General features: G+C 44.9%; 2 protein-coding genes across 4 annotated transcripts in view; both read right to left on the reverse strand.

Annotated features, from left to right (window-relative positions):
- Positions 1–5,630: 5,630 nt before the first annotated feature.
- On the reverse strand, positions 5,631–9,664 carry c1qtnf5 (C1q and TNF related 5). The gene is made up of 3 exons (XM_049726894.2): positions 9,512–9,664; positions 8,184–8,425; positions 5,631–7,583 (listed from the first exon to the last, which is right to left on the reverse strand). Exons 2-3 carry the CDS (start codon positions 8,413–8,415, stop codon positions 7,063–7,065), a joined length of 753 nt encoding a protein of 250 aa, XP_049582851.1. The 5' UTR covers positions 8,416–8,425; positions 9,512–9,664; the 3' UTR covers positions 5,631–7,062.
- A 527-nt stretch (positions 9,665–10,191) lies between these two features.
- Positions 10,192–27,074, reverse strand: part of kmt2a (lysine (K)-specific methyltransferase 2A) — a 33,527-nt gene continuing 16,644 nt past the window's right edge. The window contains exons 10-34 of one of the 3 annotated variants that reach the window (XM_049726890.2): positions 26,899–26,994; positions 26,500–26,620; positions 26,216–26,329; positions 25,869–26,053; positions 25,602–25,778; positions 25,123–25,233; positions 24,889–24,962; positions 22,923–23,137; positions 22,696–22,790; positions 22,490–22,627; positions 22,236–22,394; positions 22,033–22,144; positions 21,884–21,962; positions 21,641–21,807; positions 21,408–21,566; positions 18,796–21,280; positions 16,153–18,705; positions 16,001–16,072; positions 15,699–15,919; positions 15,568–15,642; positions 15,304–15,478; positions 15,107–15,214; positions 14,963–15,043; positions 14,721–14,850; positions 10,192–14,239 (exon numbers count right to left, since the gene is read on the reverse strand). In XM_049726890.2, the coding sequence (XP_049582847.1) occupies positions 13,964–14,239; positions 14,721–14,850; positions 14,963–15,043; positions 15,107–15,214; positions 15,304–15,478; positions 15,568–15,642; positions 15,699–15,919; positions 16,001–16,072; positions 16,153–18,705; positions 18,796–21,280; positions 21,408–21,566; positions 21,641–21,807; positions 21,884–21,962; positions 22,033–22,144; positions 22,236–22,394; positions 22,490–22,627; positions 22,696–22,790; positions 22,923–23,137; positions 24,889–24,962; positions 25,123–25,233; positions 25,602–25,778; positions 25,869–26,053; positions 26,216–26,329; positions 26,500–26,620; positions 26,899–26,994 (8,178 nt within the window). In that variant the 3' untranslated portion in view covers positions 10,192–13,963. Of the gene's footprint in view, positions 14,240–14,720; positions 14,851–14,962; positions 15,044–15,106; positions 15,215–15,303; positions 15,479–15,567; positions 15,643–15,698; positions 15,920–16,000; positions 16,073–16,152; positions 18,706–18,795; positions 21,281–21,407; positions 21,567–21,640; positions 21,808–21,883; positions 21,963–22,032; positions 22,145–22,235; positions 22,395–22,489; positions 22,628–22,695; positions 22,791–22,922; positions 23,138–24,888; positions 24,963–25,122; positions 25,234–25,601; positions 25,779–25,868; positions 26,054–26,215; positions 26,330–26,499; positions 26,621–26,898; positions 26,998–27,074 lie in introns of all 3 variants that reach the window. The other 2 variants (XM_049726891.2, XM_049726889.2) reach the window with 2 other exon arrangements.

Genomic DNA, 27,074 nt, shown 5'->3' on the forward strand with positions numbered 1-27,074 from the left:
TGTGAGTGAGTGAGTGAGTGAGTGAGTGAGTGAGTGAGTGAGTGAGTGAGTGAGTGAGTGAGTGAGTGAGTGAGTGAGTGAGTAGTTGAGTGTGAGTGAGTGAGTGAGTGAGTGAGTGAGTGAGTGAGTGAGTGAGTGAGTGAGTGAGTGAGTGAGTGAGTGTGTGACTAGTTGAGTGTGAGTGAGTGAGTGAGTGAGTGAGTGAGTGAGTGAGTGAGTGAGTGAGTGAGTGAGTGAGTGAGTGAGTGTGTGACTAGTTGAGTGTGAGTGAGTGAGTGAGTGAGTGAGTGAGTGAGTGAGTGAGTGAGTGAGTGAGTGAGTGAGTGAGTGAGTGAGTGAGTGAGTGAGTGAGTAGTTGAGTGTGAGTGAGTGAGTGAGTGAGTGAGTGAGTGAGTGAGTGAGTGAGTGAGTGAGTAGTTGAGTGTGAGTGAGTGAGTGAGTGAGTGAGTGAGTGAGTGAGTGAGTGAGTGAGTAGTTGAGTGTGATTGAGTGAGTTTTTTTTTTTTTTTTTCAAAAAAGAATTTTCATTTTTTTTAAAAAAAAACTACCATGTATGGTAGTTTGTCAAAAAAACTACCATACATGGTAGTTTGTTTTTTGTTTTTTTTTTTCAAAAAAAAAAAGTAAAAAAACAAAAAAAAAACTACCATACATGGTAGTTTAAAAAAAAAACTACCATACATGGTAGTTTGTTTTTGTTTTTTCAATTTTTTTTTTCATTTTTCAAAAAAAAACTACCATACATGGTAGTTTAAAAAAAAAAAACTACCATACATGGTAGTTTGTTTTTGGTTTTTTTTTTTTCAAAAAAAAAAAAAAACTAAAAAAAAAAAAAAAACTACCATACATGGTAGTTTAAAAATAAAACTACCATACATGGTAGTTTGTTTTTGTTTTTTTTTCAAAAAAAAAAAGTTAAAAAAAAAAACTACCATACATCACTCACTCACTCACTCACTCACTCACTCACTCACTCACTCACTCACTCACTCACTCACTCACACACTCACACACTCAACCACTCACTCACTCACTCACTCACACTCAACTACTCACTCACTCACTCACTCACTCACTCACTCACTCACTCACTCACTCTCACTCACTCACTCACTCACTCACTCACTCACACTCAACTAGTCACTCACACTCACTCACTCACTAACTCACTCACTCACACTCAACTACTCACTCACTCACTCACTCACTCACTCACTCACACTCAACTACTCACTCACTCACTCACTCACTCACTCACTCACACTCAACTACTCACTCACTCACTCACTCACACTCACTCACTCACACTCACACTCACACTCAACTACTCACTCACTCACTCACACTCACACTCAACTACTCACTCACTCACTCACTCACTCACTCACTCACTCACTCACTCACTCACTCACTTACTCAACCACTCACTCACTCACTCACTCTCACTCACTCACTCACTCACTCACTCACTCACTCACTCACTCACTCACTCACTCACTCACACTCAACTACTCACTCAACTACTCACTCACTCACTCACTCACTCACTCACTCACCCATGCTCACACTCACTCACTCACTCACTCACTCACCCACTCACTCACTCACTCACTCACTCACTCACTCACTCAGTCACTCACCCATGCTCACACTCACTCACTCACTCACTCACTCACCCACTCACTCACTCACTCACTCACTCACTCAACTACTCACTCACTCACTCACTCACTCACTCACTCACTCACTCACTCACTCACTCACTCACTCACTCACTCACTCACTCACACTCAACTACTCACTCACTCACTCACTCACTCACACACTCAACCACTCACTCACTCACTCACTCACTCACTCACTCACACTCAACTACTCACTCACTCACTCACTCACTCACTCACTCACTCACTCTCACTCACTCACTCACTCACTCACTCACTCACTCACTCACTCACTCACTCACTCACTCACACTCAACTAGTCACTCACACTCACTCACTCACTCACTCACACTCAACTACTCACTCACTCACTCACTCACACTCAACTACTCACTCACTCACTCACTCACTCACTCACTCACTCACTCACTCACTCACTCACTCACACTCAACTACTCACTCACTCACACTCACTCACTCACACTCACACTCACACTCAACTACTCACTCACTCACTCACACTCACACTCAACTACTCACTCACTCACTCACTCACTCACTCACTCACTCTCACTCACTCACTTACTCAACCACTCACTCACTCACTCACTCACTCACTCACTCACTCACTCTCACTCACTCACTCACTCACTCACTCACTCACTCACTCACACTCAACTACTCACTCAACTACTCACTCAACTACTCACTCAACTACTCACTCACTCACTCACTCACTCACCCATGCTCACACTCACTCACTCACTCACCCACTCACTCACTCACTCACTCACTCAACTACTCACTCACTCACTCACTCACTCACTCACTCACACTCAACTACTCACTCACTCACTCACTCACTCACTCACTCACTCACTCACTCACTCTCACTCACTCACTCACTCACTCACTCACTCACTCACTCACTCACTCACTCAACTACTCACTCACTCACTTAACTACTCACTCACTCACTCACTCACTCACTCACTCTCACTCATTCACTCACTCACTCACTCAACTACTCACTCACACTCACTCACTCACTCATGCTCACACTCACTCACTCACTCACTCACTCACCCACTCAATAAACTACTCACTCACTCACTCACTCACACTCAACTAGTCACTCACTCACTCACTCACTCACTCACTCACTCACACTCAACTACTCACTCACTCACTCACTCACTCACTCACACTCAACTACTCACTCACTCACTCACTCACTCACTCACTCACTCTTTCACTCACTCACTCACTCACTCACTCACACTCACTCACTCACTCACACTCACACTCAACTACTCACTCACTCACTCATTCACTCACTCACACTCAACCACTCACTCTTTCACTCACTCACTCACTCACACTCAACCACTCACTCTTTCACTCACTCACTCACTCACTCACACTCACTCACTCACACTCACACTCAACTACTCACTCACTCACTCACTCACCCATGCTCACACTCACTCACTCACTCACTCACTCACACTCAACTACTCACTCACTCACTCACTCACTCACTCACACTCAACTACTCACTCACACTCAACTACTCACTCACTCACTCACTCACACTCAACTACTCACTCACTCACTCACTCATTCACTCATTCACTCACACTCAACTACTCACTCACTCACACTCACCCAACTCACTCACTCACACTCACACTCACACACTCACTCACTCACTCACACTCAACTACTCACACACTCACTCTTACTCAACCACTCACTCACTCACTCACTTTTAGATCCCACTGAGATTCGAACCTGGGTCGCAAGCCCAGAGCAGTAACCACTACCCTATAGAAGCGTTGCTCTCAGTGCATGGGACATGTATGGTTTTATGGTGACACGAGCAACTGTGTTGCACATTTCCAATGATAAAATTTTTTGGGTTCCCACTGAGATTCGAACCTGGGTCGCTGGGGTGAAAGCCCAGAGCACTAACCACTACCCTATGGACCCCATGCTCTCAGTGTATGGAACATGTATGGTTTTATGGAGCAGCTCACAAGCGACTAGCTGAAGACTCCACAGCAGATGTCATCACAACACGTTGTGTACACGAACACCTAGCAAAGTACAATTTAAAATGACACTTTCGAAGTACCCAAAGTTAAACTTACAAAAGAAAACCCATAACAAATAAAACTTACACAAGAAGAGCCCTAACGTGGCACTTGACAGCTGTCAGTGTCAAATGCAAAATGTAAACAAGGACCATGTGAAAATTAGGTCAATCCAATCTCCGGTTAGAATATGTTATTTTGTAGGTATTAACAAGTAGAATAGTTTTAAATTAGTCACAATTATAAAGCAGTTAACCAAATGTCAGATTTTTATGTTTTAATTGGCGAATATAAAAACAAGGAATAAGACTCCAGACAAGTTTTAACATAAATGTTTATTAAAAATAATAATATTAAAAGCAAATTTCAAACCAGCAATCTAATGTGAAATTGCAGTAGATATATTGGATAACAATATTTAGGCGTATATAGGTATACACGTTATTTAAAAACGACTATAAGTGTTATACTACGATACAAGTGTTTACCAGCTCAGTGGCCTAAGAGGAGAGTGTCCGCCCTGAGTTTGGGAGGTTGTGGGTTCAAACCCCTGCCGAGTCATACCGGTGACTATAACAATGGTACCCATTTCTTCCCTGCTTGGCACTCAGTGTAAGGGGTTGAAATGGGGCCCCCCCTGCTGCTCACGATCATTGGGACAGTGTAATCTACATTCTGGCTTACATATTACACAGTATGCGGGAGGGAAACGCAGCACGTTCACTGACTGATCCGTTGATGCACGGGAAGGAAGGCAGTTGATCCATTGACTCGTTCCCTCACTGATCCGTTCTCGCGATGACCTGGAAATGCAAATCACTCACTTAATGACTCGTTCACGCACACATCCGTTCAGTTGGTGAAGGGGAAGTGACGTCATTTTCTTCTTCGTTTTGTTTTACTGCGAGGTGGCACCAGCTTCAATGGGCATTACTGACATCTACTGGTTAAAGTCATATGAACTGAAAAAAAAAGAACGAATCACTTAAGACTGGTTTAGATGGGACCATTTCTCCGGAGCCCTCTCGTTTACAACTGACCCCATTCCCTTTCCCAGGTTCTAAAAATGGAGACAGACATCTGTGCAGAAAAAAGAATCCATTCACTGATGTCAGCGTGCAATCTTTTTAAATGTCATTTACGATCAAAATCTGTTCTAGGAAAACCACATCAGAGGTCAGTGTTGCTTTTGAACTAAAATGTCAAGTAAACACAGTCAGTAGTCTGCAGACAAGCCTTGTTGTTTTTTTGTTTTTTTTTGTCTGCTGGCCTGTGTGCAGCCTATGCTGTGTTTACATGTTGCTCCAAATGAGGATGCCACTAACAGGAGGAAGTTTCATGTTTTGCGTCTCCTGGGATTCAATTTGTACTTACTGACCTCAGTGGGCCCTGAGCAGCACACTGTGGGAAAATGTCACAAATGGATGGGGGTGGGGGGGGGTTCAGAACATCTCCTTTCTGGAGGATGAAACTGGGATGATGACGGGTGAGCTTGAAGACTGGTAGGGATGGATGGACTGTAAAAGTAGAGGTAGTTAAGGATTAAAGTGGCTAATGAAAAAGAAATGTTCATGGAGGCCACAATAATGTGACTGTCGTGTCTGTAAAGTAAAGCATTTTTCTTTTATTCATTTGTTTTGATTGTTGGTTTGGAAATGTGTAATGGCTGACTGCCTCCTGCTGGACAAAGTTATCAGAACAAAAGTCATACCAGCTGTTGTGTTGGTCTCTTTATTCATTGTTTATTTAATTTGTGAGTATAGCGCTACCAAGGTGACTCAACAATTTTTTTTAAATGTTTTTTTTATTTACAAATTTTATTTTTTTAATTTTATTTTTCAGGTTGAGTTTTTTCAATTTTATATATATGTTTTTTATTTTTTACTTTTTTATTTTATGACACTGGCCACCTACCATGAATATTTTATTATGTTTAGTATTCTTACAGTATTTTGCTGGTTTGTTTTTCTTATTTTAATATGACTGCTGCCATGGTTTTAGCCATGTTTGAAAATATTCCAATAATTTAAGTAACCCTTGCAGTAATTCATAATTCATCTAAACTGATGTTATAGATTTTCCAAAAGGGGCTTTGGTTCAGTTCAAAAGAGTATTTTAGCAGATGCATGCCAATGGAAGTCAGTGGCAGTGCCAGTCTCAGTTTGATTAACTCCCCGCTTTTCTCCCTTCACCCAAAAAAAAAAAAGGGGGTGGGGGGCTTTTGTGGAACTATTTTAAATCACATTTCCTCAAGTGAGAGGAAGCTCAGAAAGCCTTTTCCATGGCGTTTGCTCTTGTCTGTGTTTCGCCCATTAAGTCAACAAATGCTGCCTCCCAAAAAATCTTGTCACAAAGGTGGAGACTCAGAAAAGACATCATCGTGACTTACATCATCCAGCTCACGATGTTGCCGCATTTGGGGAAATCATTAGGCTGCGAAGACGCCAGTGTAATGTGTTTACTTTGGTCAGGTTTGGGGAATGAAATGCACTCAGTGGAGCGTTGGATTGGAGTGATGGAAGCGCCACATGCTTTTGGAACCGTTACTTCATCATCTCCATGCTCCTACAATTTTTCCTCCCCACATCTATGATTGATTATGTCAGTCCATCTGGGAATCACTGATGTGAATATTGTGTTTCATTTGGATCTTTCTAAAAGCTTGATGTCAGAATTAGATCACGTTAAATGCGGAAGGAGCAACGTCAATAATACGAGTGTAATGCAATCAACTGTCGTCCTTGAATCGTATCACTCATTGTGCATCGACAAACGTATCCAATCGTCTTATATCGGAGAGATGCACAGCTTTGGTATCTGTGCACTCGTATCGATAGGCGTTCAGTGTCATATTATGCTCAACCATCTAAGACAAGGGTGTCAAACTCATTTTAGTTGCAGGCCACATTGAGTCATAGTTTCCTTCAGAGGGCCATTATGACTGTCAACCCAAATAAAGGTATAAACCTCTCATATATACAGTACAGGGTACACAACAAATCGATTAATAATTAGTAGTTTTGAAATCAGAGACTAGTAGAAACTGTTGAAATTTTAGTATTGACACAGTCGATGCAGAATTTGTGTTTGCGGGCCAGGCCAGAGTTTGACACCCCTGAAGAGATTCCACTGTAGAAATGCAGATGCTGAAAAAGCAGTCAAGTCATGCAGTTTAGTATGTGCCCGTCGTGAATGTCATTACAAAACAAAAACATATTGACGTCTCGTCCCAAATATCCCTTATTAGGAAAACCTTAAATGGGCCATCGTGTGGTTACTTTCCCTATGCAAGGTATGACTGCTCATGCAAACACCGCAGAGTTTTTCCAGTCTGAGTACACCAGGAAGCCGCTGAAAGTGCTGTCTGTCTTGGTACTGGAGTAGAATCCATTGTATTCCCCCAGAGACATCTGGATCCACACTTGGTCCCCGGGAACCAGGTGGACAAGGGACCCGCCCGACAACGACGCCGGTTTGGGCCAGTTTCCGAAAAACTGGAAATAGGAGGCGACAGTGTGTCCGTTTTTCACGAGGTCAAACTGCAAACTGGTGCGGTACACAGTGGCATGGACGGCAAAGTAGTACACGCCGGGGACTTTGCAGGTGAAGCGGCCCGTCTCAGCGTTGTAGTCGTCCTGATGGTTGAGCAGGATCTTGTCGAAGAGCACCACACCGCCCGCGGTAAGCGGCATGTTGCGGCCTTCGGATATTTTGGCGCTGAAGGCTGATTTGGGGGCCACGGCGCACTGTCCCGCCTCGCCCTTCTGCCCTCGCTCTCCGGAGTCACCTTTATCTCCTGTCAGGCCTTGCTCACCTGTCTCACCTGTGGGGTACGCACACGAAAACTATCAAATACACAAGCATATTGAAACTGAAACAAATCTTATGTGATGTACTTGGTGTGGGCCCAAGTCTCCAAACTAAGGCTCTGGGCCATTTGAGGCCCACTGGATAGTTTTTAGTGGCCTCCGGCATCTTTTCCTACCAGCACTCTTAAGTCAGCTTCCCTCATTATGATAAAAATAAAAAAATATTTTGAAAAGTAGCACTTGACTGTATTGTAACCTATAAAAACATAAAAATGAAATAGGTTGTGCACCATGATAATTCTCAATGGGGAATTGTGTTGCACCTTCTGTTGTGTACGTGCATTGGCCACCAGGGGGCAGTATAATACATAAAGCCATACCTACAGACACAACAGGTGATGTAATGTCTATGAAGTGCTGCCTCCACAAGTGAAAATGCTTTTTTTTTTTTTCCAGGACACTTGCTGAGCACCGTTGTTGAGAAAATGCCACTTGCCACCCTGGTTGTCACGGTAACAAAATGTGGACTTGCCTCACCATTATCTCAGCAATATATAAACACTGTATGTATTTATTTTAAATACAGTTTTAAGTGAGAGAAATTTGTTTGTTACCTGAAGCTCCCAAGTCCCCCTTTTCTCCTTTCTCCCCCGGAGCAGAATCTCTTCCGTCCCGTCCATCTCTCCCAGGCAGACCGGGGGTGCCGTGAACTCCGGGAGAGCCCGGGATGCCAGGGTGGCCCGTACACAGACTGGGAGGAATCTTGTTGTCCTCTAACAGAGTAGAGAGACGTACTTGGAGAACAAGCAGGAAGAGCGGTAAAGGCAGCGACTTGAGCGTTGTCATTGCAGAGCACCTGCACACAGAGAAAAATGGCCTGAGATTTCAGCGTTTAGACTGAGCCGCACATTTGGACTAATTCCTGGACTCACACTCCAACTCGGGAAGTGGCTGAAAAGAGGCCCAGTGGGAAGCGAGTAAATTACTTTACATTACTCAAGACTGCTGACTGAAATCACGATAGGACAACACTGGCTTCTTAACAGATGTTTGTAATGAAAGCTGAATACCAGACAGTTGACTCAGAAATAAGTCACTTTCCAAGTGTTAAAAGTTTATTGTGAATCTCAACTTTAGCAATGTTACTTTTTGTTGACGCTTGGTGGTTTTTGGAGGAGGGCGAGTCCTGTCGAACTGCGGTTAATGAAATACGCAAGCCAGTATGGGAAGCATGCATGAGGTGGACAGGAAGAAGTCAGCATTGGTGACTTTTATGGCTTAACCATAAAAAGAAGCTGTGAAGATGGAGAAGAATGTTGAAGACATTCATAGGTGTATGAAAGCCCTCAGGAGGAAAATTTAGAGGAAGCAGCTGGTTGAGGACAGGGCCAAAATAGAACACATTATTGTATTTGACTACATACGATGTTATATTTGAAAGCACCTGTTTTCTAAGTTTGTTCATGTGTCTTTTGAAAGCTAAGCCGTGATTGGTCGTTTACTGACCCTCAGCAACCATGATGTCATATGTAAGTAAGCAGCAAAGTAAGTAGCAAAATGGATGGATAAAAAAATAAATGGGTGGATTTTGCACTTATGTTCCACAAATGCGCGAGTAACTTTCATAAAAACAACTTAAAATGTCTAAAGTATGACAAATAAATTGTAAATTGTCACTAATGAAGCAAGCTGTGGCAAACAACACATTACAAAAAGTTTAATGAGGCCAAATTCAAAGGTACTTTCTCACAAAATCAAACATTTGTGATTCTTGAGTTTCTGTACTAGCACGCAACACTTGGCTCTTCCCACAATTCTTCTTCTAGTGAAGTAAAAACTTTATTAAATCTTATGTGACTTAGTTTTTCTGTGTGGGCTCTTCTTCTATAAAACTCAACAAAAAGCATCTTGCAATACATTTATGCCTCAAAAGTCAACTTACCGATGTCAGCCAGCTGCTGGCGTCTGCGAGCTGAAAGGAAATGATCATGAAATCCAATTAGGCGGTGGTTTGGGTGTTTGCTGTTTTGGGTGGAGGACAGAGAGCGAGAACAAGAGAGAGAGACAGTGAGGGAGGGAGGGGGGAAGAGAGAGAGCGAGAGAGAGAGAGGGAGGGGGAGTAAAAGTGAAGAACATATTTTGGTGTGACATATTAATGCAGATGGAAGGAGAGATCTGAAGGGAGAATTATGTAACGTTATATTGTCTGGAACAAAAGCGGCAGCTGTTCTCACAAAAATGTGATGTCCGTCATCTTGTGTGAGTTTCAAGAAAGGATTAAGTTGTCAAATGTAGTTTTGAAATTGGGGCTAAAAATTTTCAAGTTGGGTTTTAAAGAATAAATAATTATAGAAAAAATAAATAAATATATTATTTTTTAAGGCATTTTTTTAAATGCTCATGTATAGTAAGGCTTTTATTTAAAAAAAAACACCATATTTTTATTTGAAAAAATAGAAAATCTCCTGTAATTGCAGAAAATGTGTGTGAATGCTGAAATACAAAAATTTGTACACGTGTTATGATGAGTGAGAATTAAATTAAATGAATAAAAAAGTTGGACTAAATAAAATATGTTGTGCAATGTTATTAGTCTTCTCACACGACAAGACAAAAATGGACTAAAGGAGACATGTTTATTATTTAAACTATCACTTAAATAAAAAAAGTGCATAGAAAATAAACATGATTAGAAACTTTTCTTTTTACACATTATGTACAACTTTGTTTCCTCATTATACATTCAACCGAGTATAGTTTTGTGGTTTATTTTCTTTTTCACTGTGGTGGTTTTCCTTCATTGCTGGGAGAGAACACTGTCATGAATACGGTTTATTACGATGATGATGGTGGTGACAGGCGGATTATCGATAAGACAATAACACTTATTGAAGGCGTTTAAAGACAGAGCCTGTTCAAGTTTTCTGCCCCCCCCCCACACACACACACAATTTTTTTTCATCCGCTCCCACGGCGAATCCACATTTCATCCAAGGCTGATGAGTTTTTCACCAGAAACAATCTCATCTCGCTCACACACATACGCGCACACAAACACGCAACCCCGACTTGTTCGACCTCTGAAAATTCCAAGTAACAACTCCTTTGTGGATGTTGCACAAAATAAATAAATTAAACATTCAGCATTATGACTCTATTTAAAAAAAAAAAAAAAACAGTACATAAGTACAACCAAAGCTTCAGAGGACTTAAAAACCGCCATTTTGGTGGGATATTAAAAAAAACAAATCAAATTTTTAAATTATTACCACATCAAGTAAAAGTCCCTGTTTTAACATACAATGAAAGAAGGAAAAGGGGGAATAAAAAGAAATGACCTCAAGAAATTCACAAGCACATGAATACACTTACACATCACATAAAACTGCTCCTTTGCGAGAAAACAAAGAATGAAAAAAAAAAAAAAAAGAAACGGCACCGCCCCTTTCGTGGTCTGAGGTGCGATCACAGGCACCGCAAAAACTGGTACTGGATATCCATTATACGAAAAAAGAAATGATGCACGTTAGTTTCATCTGATAGTACTGTAACACAAAACCATTATAGAGTACATTGAAACATTGCTAGTATAAATCGGCTGTTTTTGCTACTGTAACTAAGTTTGTCTGTCCATTCCATATATTGTATAGATACTAACGTACAAGACTATGCATGTGTCTGTATAATATTGTCATGTATTTATACTATAATTACAGACGGAGAGGGGGCGGGGCCACTGATGTGACCCCTGCCACTAAGAGGAAATGAAGTCCAAGAAGCCTTTCACCAAAAGTTTAGAATTTCTAGACGGAGCCCTTGAGATCGGCAGACACGTTTGCGCCGATGCTCACGCGTGAAGCCATCGGATCTGTCGGCACGGCGACGGAAAAGAACATCCACGCTCGCAAAGCAAGGAACGTGGAAGAATTGAGTTTACATTCATTGTAGCAGCACAACCCAGCCAGTCGCCCCTCCCCCCCAGGTGGCAAGTAGGAGGGGGCTTGTGTATGTACCCTCACCGTCAGGGTAGCGGTTTAGGCCCACTTCACTTTGGTGCCCACTGACAGTCAAGTGCACTTGGTAAGAGCCTCTCTGCCCCCCCATGACATTGGATCAAGTGTGGGTGTTTTTCATCAGGGGAGGGGGGAGGCAGCGTGGGAGTCACTGCGAATGATGTCAGCATGAACGGCAGGAAAAGAAAAAAACAAATGGATGTTTTTATGGAAGTCCTAACACGGTTGAGCTCTGGTTACATGACACAGTGGTGCTTTTATGCACTGGAGTATTAGTGCCCGCACTGAAAAGAATGAAAAAGGAAAGTCATTTTCCAAGACTAATGTATTGTTAGTTGTTTTCGGGGAAAACAAGAAAAAAAAAATACAACTTTTTGCAAGTACAATGGTAGTTTTTACTGTTATCGTTAGCCTCAAAGCACAATTAAAAGTAATTTTAAATTTATGGTCACAATGTCAGTATTAAAACATTTTTTTGTTGATTTCCAAAAATTTTCAGTTATGACTTACAAAATACTCAAGAAAAACAGAGGTATCCGTTTTTCTTTTTAAGATACGAGTCATAATGTTTCATTTAAAAAAATATTTTAGATAAAATTTTGCAGTTGTAATACATCAAAGTGGTGCAGTTGAGGAAAACACGTCAAATTTGACAGAGAATTGTAAATTTTTTAGATTAAAATTGTCATATTTTGAGAATAAAGACATATATTAAGATAAAGGCATAATATAACAATATAACTGAGAGAATTCCATATTTTTGAGGTAATGACTTTCTTAAAACTTTTTCTTAACTTTTCAGTGCAGTTCTAAATATCCTTTGCACTCACTGGCTATGTGGAGCATCAAAATAAAGGCACCTCACTATTTAAAAAAACCAACAACTTGATATCTTGACTAACCTTTGTCTGCTTTTTTGATGTGTACTTATTGATATGACTTCTCTTCTCTGCGTGTTTGTGATGTGGTGAGGAGACAATAAGGCTGGAGAGAGGAGATATCAGATGAGGATCAACCATCTAAACTCTCCCAAGTGCATAATAATAGTAGTTCACATGAGCCACACCGCCAGCTCCCAATTATAACGACGATGATGACGACAAGAAAAAACGAAATTAGCTTTGACCATAAGGCCCGGGTGGCGAGCTCCTGGTGGACTGAAGCCGAGCGGACCGAGCCAACGTCAGTCTTTGGAATCAAATAAAACATTCAGACCTACAAAATGATAATTAAAAAAAAAAAAAAAAAAACAGAAACAAAATTTTACAAAGGCAGCGGAGTACAAAACATAGAGAGCGCTTTAGTGTTTGTAAACCTCTATTTCCTACAAAAAATGGCAATAAAATAAATATGACTTTTTAAAAAAATATAAATACCATCATTAAGTGCTATTCACTAGTGAGTGCTTTTTAAGTCTTTTTTGTTGCTGCTGTAGAAAAATATACATTATTTACATTTTTTTAAAATCGTGACATTTGCCTTTTTCCAATAAAAAAAAAAAGACAAGACTTTAAAACACGTAAGAACATCTCCGTAATAATAATAACAATGGTTATCACAAGAGGCGGTGTGAAAATATCAATTCCAGGGCGCCATGTTTGTTTGGTTCTCTTTGCTGCTGTCATTTGGAAGGATGAGTCCAAACAGAATCATCGAAAACGAGAGACGAGATAAGAACGACGGCGCGCTTTCTAGAAAATCCACTGCTCTCCAGGGATTGCCTCAACGAAATAAAAAAAAACTAACTAAATTAAAAGATAAATAAGTCTACTAAAGCACGTCAGTAGAGTCTCGGGGGCTCGTGGTTGTCAGTCCACCAGAATCTCAAGCTGCCTTTTTTTTTTTTTCCCCTCTCTTTCAAGAGGCTCCAGCCAGTTAAGAACACAACGCTCCCATGGTCAAATCAAGCGCACGGGCGTGATGAATAACTTTTTTTTGTTTTCCTCATTTGAGTCGCTCTCAGGTGAGCAGGTTTGTACCTTTAGCGAGGTCAAGTCACCATGGCTCTGAAGGCATCAGGGCACATTCACACAGGCCAAATGTGCACAAGAACAGCTGATCACACCAGAGAAAATATCAACTAATTCAAACGGATTTCTTGTTCCTTTGACAAATTGCACTTTGGTGTAAAACGGAACCTTTAATTTTTTTTTTCTTTTAAAAATAATTTAACTGATTGAGAGTGGGTCAGTTTTTTTTTTTTTTTGGTCGATTCAAATTTCAATAAAATCAAAGTGTCAATCAGCTAAAGGTGAAGCTTGGCGAGCCACATTTCGCAAAAGGAGGCACGATATATTTGACTTTCTATTTATGGCCCCTCCTCCTCTGCATATTGCGTCCGAGCGAGAGCAGACTCGAGTTCAAAAGTTGGCACAAACTTGTCAGTTGAGGAACTTGCGGCACTTCTTGGCGCCGCAGTTGCAGGGCAGCTTGTTGCCGGCGTCCTCCACGGGGAACTTGTAGTCGTACGTGAGCTCCTCGCCTCGGTGGATGCGGCGGGCGGCCAGGATGACGATGTGCTTCAGGCCGTCCGCCGTGATGACCCGCGAGTAGCAGTTGGGCTCACACGAGTGGTTGATGAAACGCGCCGCGTTGCCGTGCACGGTGGCGTCCACCACCTCGTAGTCATCGATGCGGAACATGTAACAGCCGATCCCCTGGGAAGACAGAAGCGCAGCGACCCACATGCTTAAGCTAGCATGTTGATTACGCTAGTGTGCTAGCAAATACAATTCACAACAAAGGTGTCTTGTTTGAAATGAGTTATTTATGTAACATGAATCATGATTGTGTGTATGGCTTTGGTACTACGTGATCGTCTGATTTAAATGTTTTGCTGCCATCTTGTGGGAAATATTTCTCATTACAACCCTCTTTTTATGGAGGGGGGGCTGTTAAGTGTTTATAGTGAAAGATTTGGAGAAACGTTCTCATTTTATTGAATGACAAACCATGTCGTAAATTTTATATAATTGTTAGCGTAGCTTCACCCACACTGATGGATTGACTTTAGCGTGTTAAATAAATGAAAAAAGAAGCATGTCAAAGTAGCCCTTGGGGAAAAAAGTGTTTGGACATTTCGGTGTAAAACGATTCTGCCCACTTAGCCGCAAAACCACACGTGCTTCTCATCCTCACCTTCCCGTCGTAGTATTTCTCCCGCTTGTCGGTGAGCACGGAGCGGATCACGTTTCCGGAATATTCAATGACCATCTCGCCTGCGTCGATGGTTTTCTTGCAGAACAGACCGCGGCCGTGAATGGGGGATCTGTCAAACGATAACAGATCGCATTTCGGTCTGAACCCTGGAAAGACTTTTTGTTGGGTCTCAGGAGAGCATCAAGCGTAAAATTAAACAGTTATTCTTTATTACTGAATACCTGTAGACTCCAATAGTTTCCTTGGAGGTGGCCTTGAGGTGTTTGAATCTCACAGCGAGTGGCAGTTCCATAGATGCACGTCTGCAAGGAGAGAATAGTTGAACAAAGCGAATCACTTCAAATTGTTTGTGCTGTCTGACTGACCTGGCAGTCCTGAGCTGTCCTTCCTCTTCATCCTCTACCTGCGGCTGGTACTCAGGCGGCTGGCGGTGTTTTGAGGCCAGGAAATTGAACATGTCAAAAACAGACTTCCTGCGGGGCAGACAAGTTCAACAAAAGGCAGCATTTAGACATGCTGTCCAAGAATGGACTAATTCGGCACATGTGGGCCGCAAGCCAACCTGTGGTGGACCTCAGCTCGAGCTGAGCCGTGGGGATTGATGTGAGGCTCTTCGGTTTCCTTGGGTTTGTGGAAACGGAAGCGGTAGCTCCGACAGTGTCTGGAGCCATAGAGCTGCTCTAAGAGGAACACCACAGCTTCGTGGACCACTCCCAGCATCCTCAGTCCATTCACCCCTGTGGGAGAAAAAAGGAAAACCATGACGCTAAATGAATTTATAAATTTGCAATGATGAGTCAAGATTATTTTAAAAATCGCACGTTACCTTCAAAGGACACCTTTTGTAGTTTGGCGTTGGAGCGAGCTTCCTGCACTTTATCGGTCAGGGACTTCCAGGCGTCTATAAAACAGACAATTAGGAACACGACGGACATGATGTCGAAGTGTGAAATTCACCTTCGATGCTTTCACAGCGGATGTGGAAGCCGTCTTCACTGTGAATCTCAAAGATGATGCCCTTCTTGGGTTTGCTGTCCAAGCCGGTCTCTTTGCCATCTTGGTTAGGAGGTAAAGCGACTGCGACGCAACCCGGCCCTGTGGTAGGAGAACCTTTGTCTTTGACGGCAACCTTTCCGGGGAAACCGGGATCTTCTGAGTTCTTCTTTTTACCGAGGACGCTGCAAAGGATTCAAGTAAGCATTGACACAGGTCAAGAGAGAAAGTATGAAGATAGGCGAGGAGAAGCGGCGTCTCCATACCTCTTGCTGTTTGCCTTATTTGGGGGTTCGTCCGTGTCCATGGATTCAGGATAGCTGGCGTCTTGAGAGGTTCTTTCCAAGACAAGTGGAAAATTGATGTTTTGAAATTCAGTTAGAGATTTAGCAAAGTGCCAACTGAGGAATTAACTCACCTCGACTTTGAGGGATTTTGTCCCGCGGGAATATTGTGATGCTCCTCAGCTTGCGAGACCTTCACCTTTTTGCCATTGCTCATGTCTGTGCTCTTCCTGCTCCTTTTAGCTTTGGGTTTGCCCTTTTCCGCCCTTGAAATTGTAATTGTTGCCGATGCCACACCGGTTGAGTTCTGCAGACTTTGATCGAAGGTCCGTTGTATGGGAGTGGTTCTGCAGCTCTGGGAGTGCAAGGAAGTCTGGTTCTGGGTGAAGACTCCGACGACGCGGCCTTTCACGGGGCTCAAAGTGGTGGCTGGCGCAATTGTGACAGTGGTGCTCGCGCTGGAAACGGCAGTGTGAGGTCTGGAAAAAGTCGGACGTAGGTGCATAGTGCCGCCTTCTGTATCTCCATGCTGAGTGACGGCCACGCTGAAGGACTGCTGCGAAGGCAGGACGCAGATGCTGTTGGCTAAGGAGGTCACGGGAGAGCCCAGTTGGGATACCAGAGGAGTCGGACCGGTGGACTGAAGGACCACCTGCTGATCGGACAGGCTCAACCCGTGCGGGCTGGCTTTAAAGAGGAGATTGCTAATGGACCCGGTGATTTCAGTCGAGCTGAGGACGGGCGTCGAGAGGGACACGGACCCGGATGTCAGGAGGCCGGCGGCGCCGCTCGAGGGCACGGGAACAACGTTTAAAACGGACTGACTGGTGTTGAGTCCCGAAGGTAAGATGTGAGTGGTGGAATCCAGCACACCGGCCTGGGCAGTGCCGGAAAGTCTCGGCTGAATGAGTGTAGTTGGATCCAAGTACATGACGTTACCGGATTTGGGTCTTTTGATAATATTAGGAACCTTCCGCTGAGAGCTGGTTAGGGTACTTAACTCGACTACGCCACCAGGCTGGCCGGGGATACTCGCTGTGAGCTGAGGGGACGACAGGTTGATGAGGGTCATGTTGGGAGGTCCGACATCGGGGGCCAGAGTGGGTTGACTGCGCGAGCGTGCCAATTTCTTTGTTTTTTTGGGCAGAAGACGAGATATGGGCCTCTTCTTACCGTGGGCAGAGGAAAGAACGGTCGGGACGGCGGTGAGAGAAGACGCACTGGACACGATGGTGACACCGGGGCCCAGCTCGTGCCGTCGACCCGCTTCGGAGACCAGAATCTGAGGCTGCTCGCGAGAGGACAATCCGATGAGAAGTCCTGAAGTGGTGCTTGGAATTCCTGCTTGGAAGCCAGCCTGGGCCGTTCCTCTGAAGGTGTGAATCTGAGGGGAGTGAGACATCGTACCTAAGACTTTGCCACCGGCAGGAAATATAGGCTGGGATGCAGATAGTCCGGTATTCAAGCCCGTGGCGAGCGTCATGGAGCTGAGCACGGCTTGAGAGCTGGTGTCCATCACTCCCGTGGCTGTTATTTTTTGGGCAACTCCATTGGGGACAGTCTGGAGGACATAAAGAGGCTGAAACTGCTGGTTGACCACAATGAGTTTATCAGGGCTGGGTTTGATGACAGCTGGGGCGGAAACTTGAACTTGGGATGGTCCTGGACCAGTCACGGGGCTGCCTGCAGCCGCGGCTGGGAGGAACTTCTGACTCTGAAGAGGAAGTGATGGGGAGCTCGGCAAAACAGGAGTACCGGGATTCCTGGAAACATCCTGGTTGACTGTGGTTTCGATCACTTGACCGATAGCGGGGCTCGGGATAAATTGTTCAGGGGTCATGTGACCTTCAGCGACTTGGGTATCCCTGTTTCCCAAAGTGGCGGAATCGCGTTGATTCTCCGAGGGTGACACTCCGGGTCTCGCTCTTTTCTTGTCCCCGCTCTTCCCTCCGCCCATTGAGTCCGGGTCGGGGGTCAAGCCCAACATGTTGCCGCCGGTATGGTTCTGACTGGGATTCACAGTCGGACTGCGTGTGGTGAGCACAGAAAGATCGGAGGGCAGCTCAAGTGGAAGATAAGGCTCCTCGACGGAGATGGAGCTGTTCACGCTACTTTCGCCCACCCCTCCGCTCTCAGCGCTGGGCAGAGGCTCAGAGAAGTCATCAAACAGAATATCTTTGCGCCGGTTGACGTCCACCCCGTAGCCTTCATCTAGCAGCAGCTCGGAGGAGGAAGACTCGGTTTGCTGTATTGACATCGGCGTGTTGAGAACAAACTCCATAATGTCTGACGGCAAAATGTTACCGCAGTCATCACTGTTGTTATTGTCGGAGTCTGATTTAAGAAGGTCTGTGTTGAGGGATAGCTGAGCTTCCAGAGGATCCTGGCCCTGACTTTGCGGCTGCGACTTGCCACCTAAAGCCAGGCAGTTCTCTTTGTGCCCCTTTCGAGTGTTTCCGCTCAAGGTCGCAGTTCCTCCACCACTGCTGTGTGCGTCTTTGGCAGAGTCGTGCGAGTCCAATTTCTCCTGGTGCCTGTCTCTGGCCCTTCTTCTCGGGGTGCTCTTGTGCGGCGTGGAAGCTGAGGTGACTGTGGTCGTGGTGGTGCTGGTGGTGCAGATGCTCGTGTCGCTTTCTGAGCCGTCGTCGATGCCGTCCAGCTGACCGATGTGCTGCTTGCTCAAAGTCCTGTCAAACACGCCATACAAATGTCAAAGAGAAAGAGAAACCGAAAAAAAGAGAGAGCGACAGAGAGAGAAAATATTGGTAGGAACTTACTGTGCGTTGCGCATGTCCTCTTCCGTTTTTTCTTGCGCCCTCTGCTGCTGTTCTTCATCTTCTAGAAAGCGTTGGAGCTGGGAGCCGCGACCCAGACGCTGATCCAGTCCTTCAATTGAAGGCAGCCCCTCACCTGGGTTGATTATTGTCCGTGTGAAGTTGTAGTAATACGGGTCCTTGAATCGCTGGTTCATTCCGCTGTCATCTTCATCTCCGCTGTCTCCTGATGAAGAGGACGTGCTCATGTCATCCGCCCCGTCCACTTGTCCCTCGGCGGACTTCTTGCGGCCGGTCCGCCTTTTAACCACGGGTCCGGATCCATCGGCGCTGCCGTAGAACGGAAGGTCCTCTTCCCCGTATGAGCGGACCCCGTAGAAAGGTGTAAGTCCAAAGAACATGTTGGAGCGAGCGCGGGCACTGCGACGAGGGTAGCGCCGCTTGGCCGAGCCCGACCCGTCGCTGTCGTCCTCGTGAGGCGTGTCGTCGATACCCCTGTCGTGATAATCGTCATGGCCTTCCGCCTCGTCTTCCGTTCGAGTGAGGAGTCCGTGGTGGTCTCGTAGCTCAGCGCACGGGTGGTCTTTCTGCGAGTCCTCCTCCTCTGTTTGGGTCTGGGTATCGGATTCTGAGCTGTCAGTGCTGCTGGCGGAAGGTGAGGAGAAGAGAGGGGGGCCGTCACGCTGACGGGTCGCCTGGCCAGCAGGAGAAATTGAGGAGGTCGTCGTCGCGGGACAAGCGGATGAAATGCCATCCACGTTGTTGGTGCCGTTGGGGTCCGTCTTAATGTCGGGTTTGAGAGGGGTCACGAGGGGCTTCTTTACAGCTTTCTTTTTCTCTCTCTCTCTCGAAGACAACACTAACTGCTTCATCGTCGGTTTGACGTGGGACTGAAAGGACGTCTTGGTGGCTTGGCTATTGTCCACGCTGCAGCTGAAAAGTTCTCGACTCTTTGAAGAAGACCTGTCGCTTGCTGGTTTCTCCGACGTCTCCCCCTGAAGCTTGCCGTGGGATTTGGCGCCGCTTCCGAGCAGCTGAGCTTTACTATTGCTGTTGGGATTTGCGCCGTGCGTGCTGGAGCTGCCCGTGGCTTTGGTGTTGTTGTTCAAGAGCGGCGATTTGCTGTTGTTTTTACTATTTTGGAGATGTTTCACTCTGTCTCGCTCTTTCGACGACTCTCGGTTGCCTGCCGCCTTGACTTTGGAGTGTTTGTCTTTGGCGGCCGAGGCCGCCGTGTGCGTGGAGCTTCGTTTGACAAGGTCGTCATCCGCCGGTGTCCTCGATGACCAAATGGCTTTCATGGCCGCTCCGGCAGCTGGACTTGACGAATGATCATTTGATTTACGTGCAAGAGTTGGGGAGTTCGATTTTCCCACAACCGTGTCATTAAAAAGGGAAGACGGCGTTAAGCTTCCCGTGCTGTCTTTCTCCGAGCCGGGTTTGTCCTTGGACTGCATGACGTGAGAAGCGGACTTGTTATGAGCCAAAGAAATATTTTGCTCTTTGCTTCCATGTTTCCCGTATTTGTGAGTCTGCTTGCTGCTAGCGCTTCTCTGCTGATGGCTGGAGAGGACAGCGGTGCCCACGGGAGGAGAAGACTTGCCCGAGCCACCAGGTGCCAGCCTGGGGTTCTTACTTTCACCTCCGCCGTGTTTAGACTGGTTGCCAGGGTCACTTTCTTTCCCTGAGTCTTTGTTTCTCTCTGTGCTTCTATAACTGGAATCCCTCGAGGGAGGTCGACCCTTTTCCGAGTCTCTGCTGGATGGTCTGTCTTTTGCCGCTTCCCTGCTAAATTGTTTCTGCTTTTCAGAGTCTCTCAACGCCGAATCCCTGCTGACAGCTCTTGCTTTTTCAATATCCTTTGAGCCGGAATCTCTAAAGGCTGATTTGCTCTTCTCGACATCTCTATTGTTTGACTCTCTGTTGGCCTGTTTTCCTTTGTCGGATTCTCTGTTTACTTGTCGCCTCTTCTCTGAATCTCTCGAAGCGTCTTTTCCGAGAATTCTTGCCGTGTCGAATTCTTTCATAGCCGGCTTCCTTTTTTCTTGCTCTTTGGCTATTGATTCAGCAGTGTCAGAGTCTTTTTGCCTGAGGTCGCTTGATGATCTGTTCCTTTCAGCATCCTTGGAGGATTGACCTCGACTCGACCCCTTAAGCTTGTCTGTGTTTCGTGCTCCCTGATGCGTGGAAGGTTGCGGTCTATTCTGGCCTGTCATGAAAAGTCTTGCCCTTTCCTTGTCCCTCTGGCTTGAGTCCTTGCTGGCGCGTTTAGCCTTTTCGGGGTCTTGGGCAGGTGAGGAGATAAGTGGAGGGGGTGAGGTAAGAGGCCGTGGCAAAATGTGAGTCAGTGATTTTACTACTCGGTCTTTATGCAGTTGGTGGGGAGGAGCAGCGTGAGAAGGAGAGCTGTGGCGTCGGGAGTCAACGTTCCGTATGACCGGGTCCGGTGAGGATTCACTGATTTGAGTGTGGGGTTGAGAGGAAGCTCCTACAAAAAAAATAATTATATATATATTTTTTAGAAAGATGTGATGACAACTACAACAATGCTCCAATAACATACGAGGCATAATACTATAATGTCTAAATATCTCTATTATTACGTACTGCTGTACCTAATGGAGTGTCCAGTGAATACAATTTTCTACCTGGAGAAGGCTGGGTGACAGGTGGGTAGCTGGGTTGCCGGTTTCTGCTGTAGACTCGAAGCTTGGGGGTCTTGGCAGGAGACAGGGTCTCTGCACGCCTCGGAGACTCAAATGGATCAGGAAAGTCTTCCGAAAAAAGGGGGGAGATCAACATCATGCCTCTAAAACTGGTCAATTAAAGCTGAGGGTGTTTCGAGTACCTTGTACAGGAGGAGGAGGAGGACTATGTGCTATGGTGATGTTCTCCTCAGGGGCCACCATGTTTTTAAACTCAGACTCTCCCACAGGAGGGTGACAAACCAGGATCCTACAAGTGTACACGCAGCGCTTTCGTGCATCTAAAGTACTCCAGTACACCCTGGAACATCTGGAGGAAGGCAGATGATGTCATAACTCAAGTCACTCCATATCACCTTTTTTTTTTTTTTTAAAGCCACACTTACTGGTATCCAATGGGAAAAAGTTTGCGTTCGCAGTCTGAGAGTTCAGTCAATATGCCCAAACAGTCAATGGTCATGGAGCCTAGAGAAATTGGAAAAAGTTGCAATCAGTCATGAAGCAATAATATACGGACAGGATTGCTTTACACTACCTATCATCATGTGAACATTTTCAGGCTCCAGTCCTGCCAACCATTTCCTCTTTACACTGATTCCCTCCAGATCAACCAGAACCCTGCGCGTCACCTCAAAGCCAGACACCACCTGCGGGAGAGGAACAATTTCAAAATGCGTCACAAGTCCTCAGTGAAAGTCGTTTATTACGTCCTACGCAATTATCTCAATCGTTTCTTACTTCTCCCTTAATTAGATCCTTGTGCTTGGAACAATAGACTTTGTTGTCCTCCAGAAAGACGCAATGGCCATGACGGGCACACATGAAGTGAAAGTTGCTGGTGCAGGAGGTGAAGCAGCAACCCACTGTGGCGCCTGGTTTTTGACACATCTCACAGCGCTGTGAAGAACAACACGAGGGGGTAGGGGAATATTTATTTCATGCCAGAGCTGGATCAGATCAGTTCTTTATCATCTACCATGTGTTTTACTTACCAGCTGTTTCCCCCTGAGAACAGCCATGTGTACATTTTTAAGGGCGCCGTCATCGTCCTCAAAGACCTCCGCTGACCACAGTGCGCAGTTGACGTGCGTCCATTCGTTCTGTCCGATGTACAGCAACCTTCCACCCTCCTGGACATGTCACATGCGACGCAGTTTTAGCATTATGGATATTCCCAACGTGGATGAAGCGGACTCACGTTTGTGTTCTCGTCTCCGTATTTTAGACACAGTGCACATTTTCTGTTGTCGCTAACACCTGGTGGAGGAGGAAACTCTGGGCAGTCTTCACAATCTGGAAAATTGCATCAAAGTCATGACAAAGTATTGAATTTTCTTTTCCCCAAAATCCCAGAAACACCTCTATTGTCAGTTTATATTTGACTCATGAAATCCATGTTTAGTTTCTGTGAGAAGTTCTTGTTACCTGGTATAAGTGGAGGTAGTGGCGGTAGAGCTGGAGGACGGGGTGGAGGTGTTGCTCGAGAATCTGGCTCAGCAGGGAACTTGGGACAGGGGGCTGGAATGATGTTTTTGATGAGGTGGGGGTGCTCAGAGCGGGACAGCTCCAGTCTCTCCTGCCACTGGGCGTAATTGTGGTCCAGGGATGGGGGCAAGACAGCATTGGGAAGGAGACCACTGCTGAGGACAACAACAGCAGCACACACACAACATTTGGTTCTTGAGAAAACAAAATGCTTTAATATACCACTACACTTATTACTCAATAGCTTTCAAATGAACACAGTATATTATCAGCTCTTGGATTTCCTCACGGAGCAATAGAAAGTTTCCCGGAGTAAAACGTGAGCAGTGACACCAGTCTGGATTCCATCTAAAAGTCAAGGCGGTAAAGACGGCTACTGGATCCACGTGATGGATCATTTTGTTTCCCCCCCGTGTACAACTTGACAAAGTCAACCGCAAGAAGACCACAAATATGAGTCTGAAAGTGCCACGTGATGCCGTTACAGTTCATCTCCCAATAAAGTCTGCAAAGCAGGCAAAGCATATAATAAATAATAAATGGTCTGGGAAAGCTGATAGCTCCGAGGAGAGTTCTGAGCGCTGGTGATTAAGCGAGAATGTGTCAATGAGTATGTGTGTGTATGTGTGTGTGTCAAGCACAACTCCAGTGCTCGCTGGCATTGCACGGTTACACGTGGCATGAATATTCATTGCAGAAATCCATCGTCTCTACAAGGAGCATCATTAATTCAATACAACCGTTTCATTAGGAATTCTCAGAGAGGGAGAGTCGTCTTCGGGTGCTGCTCTATTCCATCGATACAGTCGAGTTTAAACTGCCTATAATTTGGTCCATTTATTAAAAAAAATAATAAAATTGGACTGGTTGGGTAGTATGCGGGGTTATTTTATTGATCCTCTCTTATAGGTCTTTTCACTGTAGTCAATAAAGGACTTCAACATAAATTCAGAGGGCAATCATGCCATTCATTAGCTTGACTAAATCTCACTTGGCAGGAGAGCAGGATATGCGTTTAACAGCTTGCCCGTCGATCAAACCACTCCCATTAACATCAACTACAACTGCCGCAATATATAGAACATTCATTTATTCCACACAAATGGAAGGCTTTGGGATATATAAAAAAAAAAAATGAGACTGAGAAAAATCATTTCAAAACTTATTTTCACCTTTGACCTGCAGAGCACACTATAAATGTGTTTTGATCATTTCCAGAGGGAAGTTAAAATAACTGAGACACTGTGGTTGCACAAGTGCGCACACCCTTTGATGACAGAGATGTTGCCCTTGAAGACTCAGAACTAACCACACCAATTCAAAATTCTTGTTAAATAGGAGTCAGCACACATGTGCCACCAAGTAACCCCAAATAAATTCCAGCTGCTGGCTGTAGTAAGCTTTTCATGATTCCTTTTTTTTTTTTTTTTAAATTCAACCTTGGCAGCGGTAGTCCACCGAGATCCACCCGTTTGTCCTACGCCACTCATTTAGTCGATTCAGTTTGACTTGAAGGCTGAAGTGGCTGAAACTCTCAGTTTTCCTCTCAGCCTTTGTATCCACTCCATATCTCAAAAGGAGGTTGGCGCACTCAAACCAACACGTTCTATAAATATTAGCTCGGCGCTTTCTAGCAGCCTCTCGCCGCCACACACGACGGTATAGCATCTCTTTCTCTTGGGTAATTACAGACCTCCGCTTCAGAGAAGAGTTTAAAGGCTGTGCTCACGTTACATGACTATTAAAACCTTGATTCCCACAGTGAAACTGGAAAACACAAGATGCAGCCGTTCCAAGGAAACTGTTTGAAAGCCATCAGATATTAATTAACATCGTTTGACAGTCTAAACAAGCAAAGAAAAATGCTTATGATACAGAAGCACCGCAACTTGTAGCTGATACTCACTTGGCGCAGACATTTGGCCTTTCCCAGAAGCGGGAATCTTTCGCTTTGAACCAGGGAAAGTTTCGGTCCATTTGCTGTAACAGAACAAACAACTGGGATAATTCCTTGACCTAGTATTTGGCTTTTTCCGTGGAATATAAATGAAGGAATATCACAGCTTGTCCTGATTACGCATACGTTTTACAAAATTGTAGTAAGGTCTTGTTGGAAGAATTGTGACGCAGCAGTGCTTACCCGGATGAAGTAAGACTTGACCATGCTGTTGGCCTTCCGGCTCTCAGGCTGACCAATGTCACTGTTGAATGCAGTCTGAATGATTCGCGCAATGTCGTCACTGAATGCCAGCTGAAAGAAGAATGGACACAGACTTAGTAGTGACTTGACTTGGGAGTTTAATTCGTTTTGTGACCATACTATAAAAATAAAAAAAATAAAGGCTACTGTAAACCTTGGCCACTAGGAGGCAGTAGAATACATGCATATGCAATTACAGTCACAACTGCTGAGTAACTTGCAGGAAAATAGTATAGCTTTTCTCAGATGATAAAGAATATATGATTATGAATATTGTCTATTTTAAAATTATGACTGGGTAATATCCTTTCCATTATATTTCCTGTCTGCTACTTTCAAAAGATGAAAAATTACTGAATCGTAATAATAGCAGCTTGAAATGATTACCAAAAAACCGAGACAAAAAAAAGGGTACGTACCACAGACTTGTAACGGCCCTTATCCATTTTCTTCTCCACAGACTCCAGGTCTGCAGGGGAATCACCGGAAGTTGCAGTCGAGGCTTCAGTCAGGACTGGAGGGTCTGGGCCCTCAGGGGAGCGACGAGATGGAAGGCTCTCTTCAGTCTCGGGGTTCAGCTCTGGAGGTTTCACCGCCTACACCAAAGAGGAAGAGTTGTTGTGAGTGTGGATAAATATAAAGAGGCACACAAAATCAAAATTGTCTCTGTGGTTATCTTTTCTAACCTGTCTGTAGCGGAGTAGGTGAGTTGAGGTGCGTGAGTTGAGCAGTGCAGTGAGGATGTGGCGAATGCGGCCCTGGAGCTCCCCTTCCAGCGCCGTCCGCCACGCAGCCGGCTGGCGGTCTGTACATTTGGTACACGTGTAGGCAATGCTCTCCGGTAGCTTTGACAGCAGCTCGTACATTTCATCTGAGGCGGACCGGGGGAAAAATGACGGGTCAGTATCTTGCGTATTATTGGCCTCATCATCTTTTCACGGCTCATCAATATGATAACCGAGCGCTGACAGGTGACAAGCGTGTGAATCTGCAAGAAACGGTTTCATTTGGCCTTTCTGAGGCCGGTACACACCTGTCAGGCTCTCACACTTGGCATGAACCCAACAATTGCAGCGTCCGCACTGCATCGTTTTGCTCTCGTGGTCCTCATCATTGTAGCACTTATTGCAAAGCGGGCAAGGGTTCCCTATGATGAGGAATAAAAAGTCAGATTATTTGTAATCAAATGTCAGATTTTTTTTCCACATCAAACAAATCCTTTGAGCGTTTGGCCTTTAACCTTTGGTTTAATGAAGGTTTATCAAATCCTATCAGTTATGACCGCACCACTTTGGCTATCGTGCGCTGGCCGCTCACCTTTAGCAAAGAGTTTGGCACAGTCGTGACACATGGAAAAGTCATGTGACCACTGGGCATCCCAGGACTTGCCAGGCTTGGTGGTTCCACAACGCTTACAGCAGACACATTTGGTGCAAATCTGGAAAAAAAAAAAAAAAAACAGGCATGAACAAGTTAAGTTGAGTACCACTATATTGCTCAACCTAGCATGCAATTGTGCCAAAAAACATTCAAGGTGTTAAAAGTGACACTGTGGCTAACACGTCACATTTTCATAGTTGCTGTCTGGGAGAAGGAAGAAAGTCGATGAGGATTTGACACTGTCGTGCCAAAGTTGGAAACATCATCACGTGTGAACAAAAGGTTGGGTGAAGGTGAGACAAAGTGTGTAGGAAGTGTGGAACGGCATCATCATACCCAGACTTTCTTCTTTTTGGTGGGTCTTGCAGGGTGGTTGGGGCTCAGGCACTCTGGGTGATAGCTGTTATGGCACTTAGCACACTCCAGCAGCTGCTGCTATAAGGCCGGTGGAAAAAACAGATCATGCAAATATCAACTATGGTGTAATATCCGAGATTCACAATGCAAACACT

This window comes from Syngnathus scovelli, chromosome 7 (genome assembly GCF_024217435.2).
Source record: "Syngnathus scovelli strain Florida chromosome 7, RoL_Ssco_1.2, whole genome shotgun sequence".
Classification (NCBI taxonomy): Eukaryota; Metazoa; Chordata; class Actinopteri; order Syngnathiformes; family Syngnathidae; genus Syngnathus; species Syngnathus scovelli.